This window comes from Capricornis sumatraensis, chromosome 1 (assembly GCF_032405125.1).
Source record: "Capricornis sumatraensis isolate serow.1 chromosome 1, serow.2, whole genome shotgun sequence".
NCBI classification, from domain to species: Eukaryota; Metazoa; Chordata; class Mammalia; order Artiodactyla; family Bovidae; genus Capricornis; species Capricornis sumatraensis.
This window is the reverse complement of record NC_091069.1, coordinates 58,490,904-58,507,083: the sequence shown is the minus strand read 5'-3', so window position 1 is coordinate 58,507,083 and position 16,180 is coordinate 58,490,904. Positions and strand designations below refer to the sequence as shown.

At 46.7% G+C, this 16,180-nt stretch overlaps 1 protein-coding gene across 1 annotated transcript; it reads left to right on the top strand.

The window, feature by feature from the left end:
* The first annotated feature begins 407 nt into the window (after positions 1-407).
* Positions 408-6,508, top strand: CD8A (CD8 subunit alpha). The gene is made up of 6 exons (XM_068986681.1): positions 408-528; positions 645-1,010; positions 1,596-1,712; positions 1,916-2,026; positions 3,621-3,651; positions 6,410-6,508. Exons 1-6 carry the CDS (start codon positions 477-479, stop codon positions 6,459-6,461), a joined length of 729 nt encoding a protein of 242 aa, XP_068842782.1. The 5' UTR covers positions 408-476; the 3' UTR covers positions 6,462-6,508.
* Positions 6,509-16,180: the final 9,672 nt, after the last annotated feature.

The following is a 16,180-nucleotide window of genomic DNA, read 5'->3' as shown; positions in this document are numbered from 1 at the left end:
CTAACTCCTCTTAATCTCAGCCCTCAGGGCCCACTTCGCTGGGACCTAAAGCCCCAAGTTGTCAGTGCCAGGGCCACTCTGAATGAGGTCAAAGGAAGTGGACATTTCTCTCTCCTTCCTGCTCACTCACCCTCCCTTCTAGAAATCTCTTATCTCTATGTTCTGCCTCTGTCACACCCACAAGATAGCCCTTCCAAGGGCCACGTCCAGCCATCCTTGTCCTTGTTCTCCACCTGGCCAGATTGCCTCGACGGCCCCCATTCACGGACCCCCACACCCCCACCCCTCTCTGGGCTGGAGGGTGACAACCGCGAAAAGGAGGGCGACTCTCTTCTCCTCGGGGCTTCAAGTGACATCACATCCTCTGAATGCGAAATCGGGCTCGGAGGCCGGTCGAAGGGCGAAACTTCCCCCGGCCCCGTCGGTGATCCACCGGCTCCTGCGCGCCTCGGAGTTTCCGCGGCGGGGAGCGCTCCATGGCCTCACTCTTGACCGCCCTGATCCTGCCGCTGGCCCTGCAGCTGCTCGGTGAGTTGGCGACCCCTGGGGGAGGCGCGGGCGGGGCTGGCATGGGATTGGCCGGGGGTGGGGGGGGGCGGTCGGCGCGGGGCTCCCAGCTCAGTCTCGCTGCCCGTGTCCCGCAGATGCCCCCAAGGTCCTCGGGTCGCTCTCGTTCCTGATGTCGCCGACGCAGAAGGAGACCAGACTGGGCGAGACGGTGGAGCTGCAATGCGAGGTGGTGCCGTCCGGCATGGCGTCAGGGTGCTCCTGGCTCCGCCAGATACCCGGGGACGACCCCAGACCCACCTTCCTAATGTATGTCTCCTCCCAACGGGTCAAGCTAGCCCAGGGACTGGACCCCGACCACATTTCCGGCGCCAGGTTCACCGGCTCCAAATTCCAGCTCACCCTGAGAAACTTCCGCCAGGAGGACCAAGGCTACTACTTTTGCTCGGTCTTGAGCAACTCGGTCCTGTACTTCAGTAACTTCGTGCCTGTCTTCTTGCCAGGTTCGGCGCCCCGGGTCGGCTTTGGGGTTCGCGTCTGAGTCCGTTTTTCTCAGGGGCACCGCTGCTTTCGAGTCTCTTGGGGTTCGAGCCTCTGGGGGCTACTTAGATACTGTTCCCAATTCACAGAGGAGAAAACTGAGGCTAGGGTGCGACTGGGTAGTAATTCAAGGTGACTTTTTAGGTCTGGTTGATCTGGGCTCGAGTTCCGGGCTAGTATGATCCTGGGCAAGTTATCGCACTTCAATTATCTGAGCTTCCCTCTGCTGGTCAGTAGAAGGCCGGCGTCCCAGCCTCCCACCCCTGCCTCCTCCAAGCCCTCGAGGTTTCTGGTGGGGCCCTGGAGAGAGGCTGGGCGGAGGGGCACGGGCCTCTGTGTTCATATCCAAGGCATCCAGTGTACTCAGACGACCAGGTGGGCTTTCAGCATCTCCCTGCGCTGAGCCCCGAGCTCCGCTGAGCCTCTGCGGCTCCTCCAGTGGCTAATCCGGAGGGAGTGCCCCCTTAGCAAAGGCTGGCGGAGAGGTGGGAAGGGTTCGCGGGCACAGCTCCAGCGCGGCCCCTAACCACTCTCCGTTGTTCCCTCAGCGAAGCCCGCCACCACGCCGGCGATGCGGCCATCCACGCGCGCGCCCACCATCGCGCCGCAGACTAGGTCTGTCTCGCCGCGCTCAGAGGTGTGCCGGCCCTCGGCGGGCAGCACAGGTGAGGCGGGCGCGGCAAAGGCCCTCGCCGGGGCCACGCTGATCTTCCTAGCAGCCCAAGCGGTGGGGAAACGAAAGCCGGAACGGGGAAAGGGACGTGCCCGCACCAACGGGGTGGGATAAGGTTGGTGGGGGGGGGGTCCCCAGGGTGGGGTGGGGGATCCCGGGCCCTGTCCTAAATGTCCGCGTCTTCTGTGTCGTCAGTGGACACGAGCGGGCTGGACTTCGCCTGCGATATCTACATCTGGGCTCCCCTGGCCGGGACCTGCGCTGTCCTTCTCCTCTCATTGGTCATCACATGCATCTGCTACCGCCGTAAGTCCTGGGGAATCGCGCGGGAAGACTCAGCCCGATTTTTGCAGCGCTTTGCTTTAGGCAGACCTTGCGGGCAGTTCAGTTAGTTGGGTTCGGATTTCTGGAACTTTGAGCTGCACCGCAGGGCCAGGCACTGCCTGTGTCTTTCCTGGAGAGAGAACGCAGGGAAAACCCCTTCTCTTTCCACATCCCGGGAAGTTTTTAGGAAGGCATAGCCCCATCCCCGGAGCGGCAGCGGCAGGGGTGGGGTGTTCCACCCGCAAAGCCCGCAGGTCTGGGCTTATTACAAACGCCTAGGATGGGGAAGGAAATCGCAACCCACTCCAGTGTTCTTGCCTGGAGAATCCCAGGGACAGGGGAGCCTGGTGGGCTGCCGTCTGTGGGGTCGCACAGAGTTGGACACGACTGAAGCCACTTAGCAGCAGCAGCAGCAGCAGCAGCAGGATGGGAATGGGAGCAGGGCGGGGCCCGGCTGTGGCCCGGGCACCAGAGCCCGCGAAGCCCAGGTCAAAACCACTACAGGCAGTGGTTTATCCTTGGCCCCCTCCTTGTGAGCCCCCACCCATTTGGATCCTACTGCAGGTGGCCGTACTAACCCACGTTCACCCACGTCTGTATTTGCAACGCTTTTTAAAGTGATGTGAAGAAGGGTGGGAAAGAAGACCTCACCTCAGTTCTCAAGAGTTAAATGCTACTTATTGCATAGCACTATATTCGATATCTTGTAATTATCTATAAAGGAAAAGAATCTGAAATATTTATTTACATATACGTGTATATATACATTTACATATATATGTATATGTGTTATTCCATCAGTCACATCCGACTCTTTGGGACCCCATGGACTGTAGCCCACCAGGCTCCTCTGTCCATGGAATTTCCCAGGCAAGAATACTAGAGTGGGTTGTCATTTCCTCCTCTAGCGGATCTTCCTGACCCAGAAATCAAACCTGGATCTCCTGCATTGCAAGCAGATTCTTTATCATCTGAGACACCAGGGAAGCCCATATATTTACATATATATATATTTACATGTATAAAAACTGAATCACTTTACTATACATCTGAATCTAACACAATATTGTAAATCAACTATACTTTAATTTTTAACTTTTAATAATAATTATTAAAACTATAAAATGTAAATATATTATGCTTTATATCTTGTGTTTTAGTAAATTAATCTTCTTTTCAGTGTCAATCATTATTATGCACTGTCATTTTACAAGTTTGCTTTATTATGATGTATTTTTTCCAAATATTTATTTATTTGGCTGCGCTGGGTTTTAGTTGCAGCACGTGGGATCTTTTATTAATAGTTTTAGCATGTAGGATCTAGTTCCCTGATCAAGGATCAAACCCTGGCCCTCTGCATTGGCAGTGTGCGGTCCTATACACTGGACCACCAAACACCTGTGATGTATTTTTTAAAACGTTGATGTAGTTCTTGTTTGCTTTGAAAAAAATAGTCATAGCCACACTAGAAAAAACTTATAATCCTAAATAAACAGGAAAAGTGAAGCAGAAATCATGTTTGGAATTGTTGGCCATGGTGAGATAATCATCTTACCCCTTCTTTTTCCTTAACCAGGGAACCGAAGACGTGTCTGCAAATGTCCCAGGTGAGTCTCTTATAATCTCTGGACCTGCTCATCCCAGGCAGCAGATAGTGGGGATCTTTTCCAGACAGAGGCCATGGGAGCAGAGTCCTGAGGTCCAGGAAGTTACTATAGTGTCTGAACAGATGCAGGCAGAAGGCTGACACAGGGGAGGAGACAGAGGTGAAGTTGGACTAATGGAAAGAGCAGTGTGGTTTCAGGAAATGTCCATCTTACTTGGCCTAACCTGAAGTATTCCCCCACTTAATCCTATATCCACGCGGTGCTCAGTCATGTCTGACTCTTTGCAACCCCGTGGATACCCACCGGACTCCTCTGTCCCTAGGATTCTCCAGGCAAGAACACTGGAGTGGGTTGCCATTTCCTCCGCCAGGGTATCTTCCCGACCCAGGGCTCGAACACACTTCTCTTTTGTCTTTTGCACTGGCAGGCGGATTCTTTACTACTGCGCCACCGGGAAGCCCCCAAAGACCCGAGGTTCTTTTATCTGGATGATTCTGTCTGAGTCTTGTTTTCTTTCTTTCTTTCATCAATATTGGTTTCTTTCTTTTAAAGTTTTTATTTATTTGGCTGCACTGGGTCTTCCTTGTGGCACACAGGATCTTTAGCAGCGCATGGGAACTCTTTGCTGCAAGCATGTGGGATCTAGTTCCCTGACCAGGGATCAAACCTGGGCTCCCTGCATTGGGAGCACAGAGTCTTAGCCACTGGACTACTAAGGAAGTCCGAAAACTTACGAAAACTTTTTTATTTTCCCATTGGTTTGGTCTAGCTTTTGGGTGGTGGGAGGGGAGAGTCAGTTTTATCTCCTGAACCAAATATCACTCGATAAAAAAAAAAAAAAATGGCCTCAGTTGCTCATTTCCCTGTGGCAACTCAGGGCCTTGATTTACTGCCAAGGACTGGAGGGGGAAGGAGGGGAAGTCAGGGAGAGAGGCAAAGAACTATCTGGCAGTTCAAGTGACCCCCTCATCCAATTCCAGCCCATGATCATTCTGAAATGATCAGGAAAAGACATAAGTGAAAAACGGTGTCTGAAAGAGAGGCCTCAGTCTCCTTTCTCCTTCCAGCTTAGTCTGAGGCAGCACTGCCCTAACATCTAGCAAGTGCCCTCTCTAGCCCAGCACAGTGATGGGGGTCACACCCAGGGAATTCCTTGTGCTCACAACAACCCAATAGGGGATCACCACAGTGCCATCTCACAGGTCACTGGCTCAGAGATCAGGAAATCTAGCCAAGGTGGCAGAGTCACGCCTACACGTTAGCTATCAATAATGCTGTTATTTAGTTGCTCAGTCGTGTCCAACTCTTCGCGACCTCATGGGTTCTAGCCCACCAGACTCCTTTGTCCATGGGATTTCCCAGGCAAGAATACTGGAGTGGGTTGCCTTTTCCTTCTCTGGAGGATTTTCGCAATCCAGGAATTGAACCCACATCTGCTGTTTGGCTGGTGGATTCTTTACCACTGAGCCACCCATCAATAATATTGGGTTGGCCAAAAAGTTCATTTAAGTTTTTCCCAAAACCCAAATGAACTTTCTGGCCAACTCAATCATAACAACCTTAAAGTTTACCAGTGCTTTATATATATGAATATATATAAAGTTTTTAAGTTTCAAGTTTCATAACAACCTTTAAAGTAGTCAGTGTGGTTACCATTTTATAGATGAGGAAACTGAGGCTTAGGACCTTTAGTGACTTGTCTGAGGCCATACTGCTAGCAAGCAGGAGAGCTGCAACTTCTGGTCAAAGCCCAGGCTCCTCTCTGTGGTTGGGAGCCAGGGCAGAGGGGGTTAACGATAACCAACTCTATTCACCAATTCCTTTCAGTAGATGAAAATGTTTCAAGTTTTATACCTGAGGTTTGCATTTCACCCTAGATATTTCTCTTCAGAAACCCAAGTTCAGTGTCTTATACATTGTTATTTTTTAACAATGGAAATGTAATGAATTTCCAATGCATATACTAAAGGTGATATACCAATGGATACCCTTTAAGAGCAGAGAAGGATTTTTTAGCAGTTTCAATATTGGAAAGATTTTGGAGGAGAACCATCCGTTATCTCTATCTTTTCTGAAATTTTGAAATGAGTAACTGAGAATAAAACTCTGTCCCAAAATACAAAACCATGCAGATTAAAACTATGAGCAATTCACACACCTGAGTTAATAAGCTCAGTGATGACCAAGGGCAGCTCAGCTTCAACCCCGAGGTTTTAGAGGATGGTGCGTGTAGACATGGCACTCACGATGAATCAGCCCATTTAGAAGGTGCTAGCCCAGTAGTGAATTAACACATCAAATTTGGGTCATCAAAGGGACTTTTAGGTAAAATAGCTCTACTTGACTAACAGACGGTGGTTCATTCACATCCTCCTCTATCGCTGTGATCCTCTCAAGGGCTGAGAATCAACTCAGATGATGGCTTGGTTATCAGCTTGCTTCTCACACCTCCATGGGGACCTTGACAAAGTCTCCAAGAAGCTAGACTAACTGGCTTCAGATGCTGGCTCCAGCCCGTCCTAGCCATGTGACCTTGGGCACATTCTCCAGCCTCTCATCTCAAGATGGCACAAGGAAAGTTCTTGGCAGGGTTGCTGAGGTCCTTCACCTAGTCCCATGCTGGTGGCCTGGGGACAAGTTCTCAGAGCCCCCTGAAGCCTGGGAAGCTGGTGGGGGTGTGTGTGGGTAGACTTGAGTGGATGCTGTATCGAATTGCAGGGGCTCCTGCTGCACTGACAGTCACCCACCTTTCTTTCAGGCCCGTGGTCCGACAAGGAGGCAAGCCCAACCTTTCAGATAAATATGTCTGACATGGCGATGGGCCCCGTGTGACAGCCACTACAAGACTTCATCCTGAGAACTCTCCTGACAGGGGGAGCAAGAATCCTTCCCTTTCGATTTCTCCTGCGCTTCCTTCCTTCTCACTATTATTCTTTTTCATGGGGGTGGGGTGGGAAGAGTTACTTTTTCTTTATTATTTACTTTGATACAAAACAAGACTCGTGTCTAAGGCATACCGCAAGGGTTATCATGCTGTTGTGCTCCCATACTGAGGTAGAGGGCGGGCAGGCCGGAGCTACCGCAAGCTCTGTTCTCAGAACCTGGCTGTGAGAACTGGTGGGGGCCCCGGCACCCACTCAGCCCCAGCCTCTCCTCCACCCAATTTACAAAGGAGGACGCTGAGGCCCAGAGATGGGGAACAGCTGGATCAGAGTCCTAGCGGGGCTCCACACAACTGAGGTCTTTCTTCCAGAGGCCTCTGTCTCAGCGTGGAGAGCTGGATCTCAAGCCTCAAGAGAACTAGTTATTTCTGAAGCACCTGTGATAGACCCATGACTGTACCTAGAGCCTCTATGAGGTAATGAAATAGGACAAGAAAACTTGACAGAGTTCTGTGATACTGCTGAACAGGATCAGATTATATTTTTATAATCAAGCGTGAAATTATACAGATAATAGGAATTCTTCCAATGAAGTGGAAGGAGTGAACTGAACCCTGGAAAATGAGCAACCTGACCTCTGAAGAAAATCTCTGGGAAATCCTAGCCTGGATCCAAGATGGTTCTCCCAGCCCTTGTGTTGCGGAAGGACCCATGAAAGAGGAGAGGCCACCCTCTGCAAGCATGATTTGAATGTTTCGAAAGTTGAATGGAGTTCGACTCTCTCTAAACATTGAGATTCCATATTCAAACATGCTCCTGGGTCATCGGTGAGTTTTTATAGTTTGTAAGGGGAGAATTGTGACTGAGCAGCTGGCACAGGCCCTGGCCACCCCAGGCTAGCAGCTGAGGGGATGTGCAGACAAACTCTGGTGAGGAGGCTACGAGCCCAGCTGCAGCCCTACAAGGCATTTCCTTTCTTACTGTGTTCTGCAAAAAATGCATGCTCACTGGAAGAAAAAATGTAGCTAAGGCAGTAAGAATCATCTGTAATTCTTTACCTCAGGGATAATCCATTGTTAATATTATGGGCTACATTCTTCCTGATTATTTTCTGTGCCTACATATAAAATATATAATTTTTTAAAATGGGATTGCACTATGCTTTTATAAGTGGCTTTAATAAACAAACATTTATGGCTTACTTCTTAATAGCAAAGTCATATTTCATTTTTGGTTGTGCCATTATTTAACCATGACTTGATATTTCATTGTTTCCAATCTTCCACTACTGTAATAACAAATACTGCTTAAAAGTTGCAGACATCTTGAGGACAAATACCTAAAATTCTTCGGTCACTGCCCACTTTCACCTCAGACTCCCCATTTTCACATCAATCAAAATCAATTCATCTCTTCTTGTATCATCTTCCTTCATTTTGTTCTTCCTTGGTAACAGACAAATTGCTACTCCTCTTGTAATAAATCACAAAATCTTCATTCTGTCCTTCAGGTGAAATAGACATACAAAAAAGTGCACAAACTGTAAGTGTATGATTCCAAATCATTATGCAGTGAACTCTCACATAGCCGGCACCACATCAGAAACAGAACTTTCCCTGCCCTCTAGAAATGGCCTTCCACAGCCTTAATTTTAAAAAGCAGTCTACTTTTAGAGAACAAAAATCTAGAGGAAAAAGAATCATCAGTGTGGGAAAGCAGAAGAGAAACTGGGAAGGTTTCTTCAAGACAAAATCTGGCTCTGACCCCTCCTCCCGAACCTATCAAGCTAACCAGAATGGGGATGGAGGGGGTACAACCCAGGGATAGAGGCCTAGCTTGGAGTGGGTTGCAAGCTCTGGGCTTTCTCTGTGTTTCCTGAAAGACGTGAGGAGGAGCATTCCTCAAAGGGAGGGACAGTAAAAGGGCCACATTCTTTCTGGGCTACATTCTGCTACATTTTTTCTCCAACTTGCAGCTCAGGTGTGAGCAACCAGGAGCCATGAGGCTCCAGAAAGGATTAAATACTCCCTGATTTTTTTTTCATATCCCCCATGAAAGGGGTGGGCTTCCCTGATGACTCAGACAGTAAAGAATCTGTGCCTGGTGGGCTACAGTGCTTGGGATTGCAAAGGTCAGCACGACTGAGCAACTAACACACACATGAAAGGATTTCTTCACTCACCACAAATAAAATGGTAAAACAACAATTTGGAGATTAAAAATATTAACACAGGAAAAAGCAATCATTAGATCTGGCCCTCGAGAAAGAAAATAGAGCAGCAGCGTACGGAGCAGGAGGCCTAAGGCACACCAGGGGTGGGCTGTGAATCGAGGCTCAGGGCTCACTGGAGACCACAGACTTCCAGCCTGCTTGTTCTACCCGTGCAGAAAGAGGACCGACAGTTCAGAGCCGGAGGCCTCAGTCCCAACAGTCTTTTTTTTTTTTTTTTTTTTACTTGCCAATCTGTAGCCTGAAGCACTGGTTTTTACCAACTTTCCTATGTGAAAGATGCCCACAACACATTTTTGGATCCTAAAAAACAGGAACTAAGAGAAATCACTGTACTATGCAGTAAGCTTGGTTCAGCTGGCCAGAATCCAGTTTCAACATTTAGTAAGGATGCAGTCTTCTATCAAGACCATAGCCTAATTGTTGAAGAAAAAGAGAAATTGGTTGTTTCTTTTTCCCAGCTTTTAAACTGCCTTAAGAGAGCCCACCCTACGGAAATCCCCTGTGACACTTCAGCAAGTGGGTCAAAGAGAACTCTCTCTCTCTCTTTTATTTTTTTTTTTAACCAGCGAGAAGCTGCCCCTCCCTTCTGCACTGGGCCTGTGTGCAAATCTTTCCTGCACATGATTTTGCAATAGCCAATTTTACGACAGCCATGATTGTTGGGACCTGACCTGAGCCATGACAGGCTCGACAGGCCACACTGGGTCTAGGCCTCAGGTTCTTGTAAGCATGAGTCATAATTCTAGGAAGCCCCACCAAGGTCCCCGAAAACACCAAGGTCCCCGATGACACGAAGGTCCTCCCTGAAGATGCCAAGGTTAAATCAATCACCACGATGACCCAAGGTTGAGTCAATCACCACACGCCAACTACACTATTGCTGAGACAAAAGACCGCCTGTATATAAGCAGCTGTGATTCAGCGCTTGGGGCTCTTGTCAAGATTCCACTGTGCTGGATGAGACTTGGGCCCTAGGTCGAGCTAGCAATAAACCCCTTTATGCTTTTGCATTGCTGTGGATGTCTTATTCTTTCAGTTTTGGGGACTTGGACACTGGGCATAACAATGATTTTACAAGCTATTCCTAAAAGCAGACTTGAGTCTTTCTTCTCCACCAAAGGGAACTGCAGGAGGCCTCAGTTACCAGAGATTAGGTTAAATGCAGAGGCACTGAAAGCAGCTTCTTGGCTGTGCTAGAAATTAACTGTGCATTCTCCAGCAAATGACAATGCCTCGATACCTCAGTTTCCTCACTTGTAAAATGGGAGTAACAATAGTCCCTATCTCAAAACGTTGTTTGCAAGAATATATGTATTTTTTTCAGTGCCTAGAACAGCTTCTGGAATCCAGTAACAAACGTATCCTGAAAAAAATGAACATGTTCTAAACTTGTCAAAATTACTGTTGTACCAGTTACACTCTGAACACAGCCACTCGTGTCTGATTCTTCTAACTTCTCTTATATCCATAAAAGGGGTACACAATAGTCATTCCTGAGGGGTCCGTGTACTATGTATACGCAGGGATCTCTGTCATACACATCTCACAAGAGCTCAGTCTCAGATGGACACGGCCTCTGCACTGCGTGATGAGAAGCTCCCTTCAGCCTGGCATCCTGAGCACCACACCCTGTCTGTGTGGAGAGTCTTACCATCCTTGAAACAGTGTAGTTTTCAAGACATTTCCCTCTAGTTATAAACCGTAGTGAGCATATGCTTCATTTACTTCCAAAGAAGCAGATACAGCTGGCTTATAGCACATGCTTTGTTTCATGTGATGACCTACACTCATTTAAGCAGTCACTTAATATTCTCCAGCAAGGCAGATGTGAACTTGTACAGCAGAAACAGTATGAAAAGCTTGTGCTCTACTGTTGGTCATCTCAGCACCTACTGAAGGCCCCGTCCCTGTGGGCCCAGTTCACCTCTGAGACGCCAGCTACCAGTTCCCCTTTTCTGTTCTCTCTGAGCTGGCTATGATTTGCGTATGTCGTGGGTCCCACGTTTTATTGGCTTAATGAAATAAAGCCTACCTATCGGCTATTCAGCATTCACCATGGGCCAGGTATCTCATTTAGGCCTCCTCAAAACCATGAGGTGGGGCTTCCCAGGTGGTGTTAATGGCAAAGAACCTGCCTGCAAATGCAGGAGACCTAAGAGATGCAGGTTCCATCCCTGGATTGGGAAGATGCCCTGGAGAAGGGAGAGCATGGCAACCCAGCCCAAGATTCTGGCCTGGAGAATCCCATGGACAGAGGAGCCTGGCAGGTGACAGTCCATAGGGTCACAAACAGTAGGACACGACTGAAGCAACTTAGCACGCATGCAAAACCATGAGGTGGAAACTATCATTCCTCTTTACAGATGGGTCAACTAAGGCATAGATAGGAAGTTTCTTTCTTTCTTTTTTTTAAGGTGTAGACTTTATTTATTTATGTTTGTGCTGGGTCTTCGGTGCTGTGCAGGCCTTTCTCGACTGGTAGTGAGCGGACTCTAGAGTGTGGGCTCAGTAGCAGTGACTCATGGGCTTAGTTGCCTCACGCCATGTGGAATCTTTCTGGACCAGGGATCGAACCTATGTCCTTTGCAATGGGAGGCAGATTCTTAACCACTGGATCACCAGGGAAGTTGGATGGAAGTTTCTATCACTTGCCCAAGACCACACAGCTGGAATTTGGTGGAATCGGGATTTGAACTCAGATCTAATTCCATACGCCAAACTCTTAAATACCCTGCTATATTGATTATTTTATAGTCTGTCTTTAATTTTTAAATTAGGCAAATACAGGCATACTTGAGATATTGCAGATCTGGTTCCAGACCACTGCACTAAAGTGAATATCACAATAAAGTGAATCACAAGAATTTTCTGATTTCCTAATGCATATAAAAGTTATGTTTATACTATACCATAGTCTATTAAATGTATACTATATGTCTAAAAAAGGCACATACTTTAATTTTTAAAACTTTGTGGCTAAAAAATGTTAACCATCATCTGAACCTTCAGCAAGTCACAGCAGTAACATCCAAGACTACTGATCACAGATCACATAACATATAATAATGAAAAAGTTTAAAATATTGCTAGAATTACCAAAATGTGACAGAGACACAAGGTGAGCAAATGCTCATGAAAAAATTGCACCTGTAAATTTGCTAGATGCAGGGTTGCCACAAACGTTCAATTTGTTTAAAAAAAAAAAAAGCACTGTATCTGTGAAGCACAACAAAGCAAAATATAAAAATATAGGGTCTTCCAATAAAGCATTTTAAAATGCTTTAAAGCTTTATAAGCATCTCAAAACCAAGGTGCACACTTTTTACCTACACAGATACCAAGATAGAAAACAAAGGTCATCATTGGCTCTGAAATTTGACACATGGCAAGAATGTTCTAGAACAAGTATAGAATAGGGCTTCTGTCTGTAGTTAGGGTGAGGGGTTCCTGCTTCTACCATGAATATCACCAGAGGCCAAGAAATGTATGTCAAGGAGATATTCTAGTAATAGCAAACTCGTTTGTCTCACATCTTAGGACAGGTGAGAAGTTGCATTGACTACATGGGGTCGCAAAGAGTCGGGCACGACTGAGCAACTGAGCTGAGCTGAATTGATGACTTAATTCCATTCTATGAATGAAATTTCACCTGTTACCTGGCTGAGATGCACAGTTAAGTGCATCTTGTGGCAGAGACCACAAGTTACTTTTGTAACAACCATTCACCCCTTCTTCCTTCCTAACAGAACCTTCCTTTTATTATAGGCAGCAATGTGCCCAGCTCAAAGACTACATTACCCAGACTTCCCTGCAGCCAAGTGTGGCTAGTAAGTCACTGGGTAGAGCTTCCAGGAAAGACTTCAAAAGGGCTAACCTAGGTGGAAGCTTCTTCTTTCCCCACTTGCTTCCTCCTTGCTGCCTGGAACACAGACATGATCAGAGGTGAAACTGAGGCCACACGGCAAGACTGTGGGTCCCTTGGTGGCATGAAGCCACCACACAAACCTGACAGCCTACTGCATGTGTGCTGTTGATACTCACCAACACAGACACAGGCCCTCAGCCCAAACTTCCAGAACCACCTCTCAAAGCTTTCATGACAATGTAATAATTTCCTGTGAAATTCCTCTGCAGGGCTGATGTGCTCACTGATCTAAATTAACTAAAAGCAACACAGTCTTGTGCTACGATAGGAAACCTGAAATGCATTTTTTTTAATTGGGCTTTGTTTAGTCACTAAGTCATGTCTGACTCTGTGACTCTATGAACTGCAGCACGCCAGGCTTCCCTGACCTTCACTATCTCCCAGAGTGTGCTCAAACTTATGTCCATTGAGTCAGTGATGCCATCCAACCATCTCATCGTCTCGTATTGGTTTTTGCTCTACATGATTCAGCTATATATATATATATATATATATATATATATCCCCTCCTTCTTGAGCCTTCCACCTCCACCCCCATCACAGAGCTCTGATTTGAGCCCCCTGTGTTATATAGCAGCTTCCCACTAGCTATCTATTTTACACATGGTGGTATATGTATGTCATTTCTAATCTGTTCAGAAGGGAAAGCTCCGAAAACAGTCTTGAATGCTAACAAATAACACGCTTCTTAAGGTACATCTTTGCTTCCGACAGGAAATGACACCAAAGTCCTTCTTCATTTGAAAAGCAGCACTTGCTCGGTGGCTGAATGTGGTCTCCAAATGGAGTGAAAAGGTGAATCCCTACAGGAGACTGGCAGAACATCACTAAGGTCACATAGTGTAGGAAGCCAATGAAGTAAGGAGAGTGCGGAGAAGTTAGAAATCCACCCAGAAGTGAAGACAATAGGAAGAAATGGGAATGATTTTTAGAACAATCAGAGCAAGGAGTCCCAGCACTTGAGAGACAAAAACACTTTAATGCTTCACTATATTGAAAGAGACTTCTGAGCATTGTATGTGACAAAAACATCATCTTGCTGTATTTTCATTTAATTTCTCTCAGATTACCCTCATTGAGGGGAGACACCAAGATTGTCTTATTCACCATGCTGCCCACCAGGACCTACTGTGCTCAACAAAAACACTCGCCTTCATCACCTACCAAACAGGCCCTCCCAGGGTCTAACCTCATCCTCTCCCCAGCCACCTTTCATCCCACTGCGGCCAGAGTGGACCTTAAAAACACATAAATTGCTACTGGGAACCTGCTATAGAGCACGGGGAGCTCAGCTCGGCGCTCTCTGACAACCTAGAGGGGTGGGATGGGGGTGGGGGTGAGAAGGAGGCTCAAGAGGCAGAGGATATATGAACAGCTACAGCTGATTCACACTGTTGTACAGCAGCAACTAACACAACATTGTAAAGCAAGTATACTTCAATTAAAGTAAGTTAAAAGCACAAATCAGGAAATTTCCAGATGGTGGTTAGAACTTCAAGCTTCCACTGCTGAGGTCACTGATTCAATCCCTGGTTGGGGAACTTAAGATTTTGCACTCGTTCCCACCCTGCCACCCTCTCTCGCATCATTACATCTCGCCTTTCTCTTCCCTCCCATCATCCTGCAATAGTTAGGTCACTGGTGGGCATTAACCACACTACAGGATCTTGGTTCTCTTCTACTTTTCTGCACCTATTGGTAGTCCATAAGCTCCTGGAGGCCCAGGACTCTGCTTCTTCCTAATGCCTGGCACTTAAGAAAAAGAAAAAAAAATTCTATGTTGAATGACTGAAGCTGTCATACTATGTTACTTTCTGCATTTCACAGGCACACATCTGCCTAAGTTACTAATGGATTCTGTTGCACAAGCAGATATTTAGCCTGAAGCACTTTGCGCTTTTCTGAGCTGGAGGAAAACATAGCTAAGGAAACAGGAAATTCCCTGACATGCAAGTGCCCTTGCTTAAGACAGTGCTTCTAATGTTTAGCTATTTTACATTTGCTAGTATGGAAGACTCACAGGAGCAGCACATCCCACAGCAAGAAAAAGGTTTTAGGAAAAAGAAAAATATATTATCACACATATTAACAGCAATTTCAACGAAGCTTTGTGAATGGATCATTGCATTATTACCCCTTAGTGCAAGGCTTCATTTTTTATCTTGGCTGTGCCTCATGACTTGTGGGACTTTGGCAATGAAAATGCAGACTCCTAACCACTGAACCGCCAAGGAATTCCCAATGCAAGACTTTTTAAAATAGTGGATTCTGACCCATTAGAGTCATGAAATCAGTTGTCTTGATAAGCATAAACCAAATAATAAGCACTAGGTAGCTTCTTGCAAGACTTTTGAGAATTATAAATGTTACATGTATACAGTGTTATACTAATTTCTTACTGCTTGCCAGAAAAAAGTACAAGAGTGTCCTCTGGGAAGTGACATTTGCTTGCTGGGATACTGTTTATCTTCAAGCTTCTCTGGGGGTAGCGGGTGAGGGGCTTCAAGCTGTTCATTAGAGGGTGCATTTTTCAGTCTTTATTTTGCCATGACAAAACCCCAGTGTTTTACATCTTTGGTGCTCATTCGTCCCTGTTTTGGTGGAAAGGGGTGGAAAATGCATTTCGCCATGCTGCAAATTTCCCGTAGTCATGTACAGATGTGAGTTGAACCATAAAGAAGGCTGAGTGCCAAAAAATTGATGTTTTGGAACTGTGGTGCTGGAGAAGACTCTTGGAGTCTGTTGGACGGCAAGGAAATCAACCCTGAATATCCATTGGAAGGATTGATGCTGAAGCTGAAGCGCCAATACTTTGGCCACCTGATGTGAAGTCAACTCACTGGAAAAGACCCTGATGTTGGGAAAGACTGAAGGCAGGAGAAGGGGGTGGTAGATGAAATGGTTAGACAGCATCACTGACTCAACGGACAGGAGTTTGAGTAAGCTCCAGGAGATAGTGAAGGACAGGGAAGCCCAGTGTGCTGCAGTGCATGGGGTCACAAAGAGTCAACACAACTTAGTGACTGAACAACAGACACAACAGTCTCTCAGTTACCTGGATGCCTAACAAAATACACTGATTTATAAGATAACTGTACTAAGAGAGTTCTAAGCACACTAAATTTAACTTTTCTCCATGACTCATAACTTAGTCATCAAGGCTAAATTTTGTTCAGTACATGTGACCCTTATCTGCCACATTTAAGAGGGAGGATATTTAGTAATATATATCCCTGGTGGCTCAGATGGTGAAGAATCTGCCTGCAACGCAGGAGACCTAGGTTTGCTCCCTGGGTCGGGAAGATGTCCTGGAGAAGGGAACGGGTACCCATGCCAGTATTCTTGCCTGAAAAACCCCATGGACGAAGGAGCCTGGAGGGCCCCAATCTATGGGGTTGCGAAGAGTCAGAAGACTGAGCGACTAACAATCGATCAATAGTTTATAACGGGCTTCCCAGGTGGCACTAGCAGTAAAGACCCCGCCTGCCA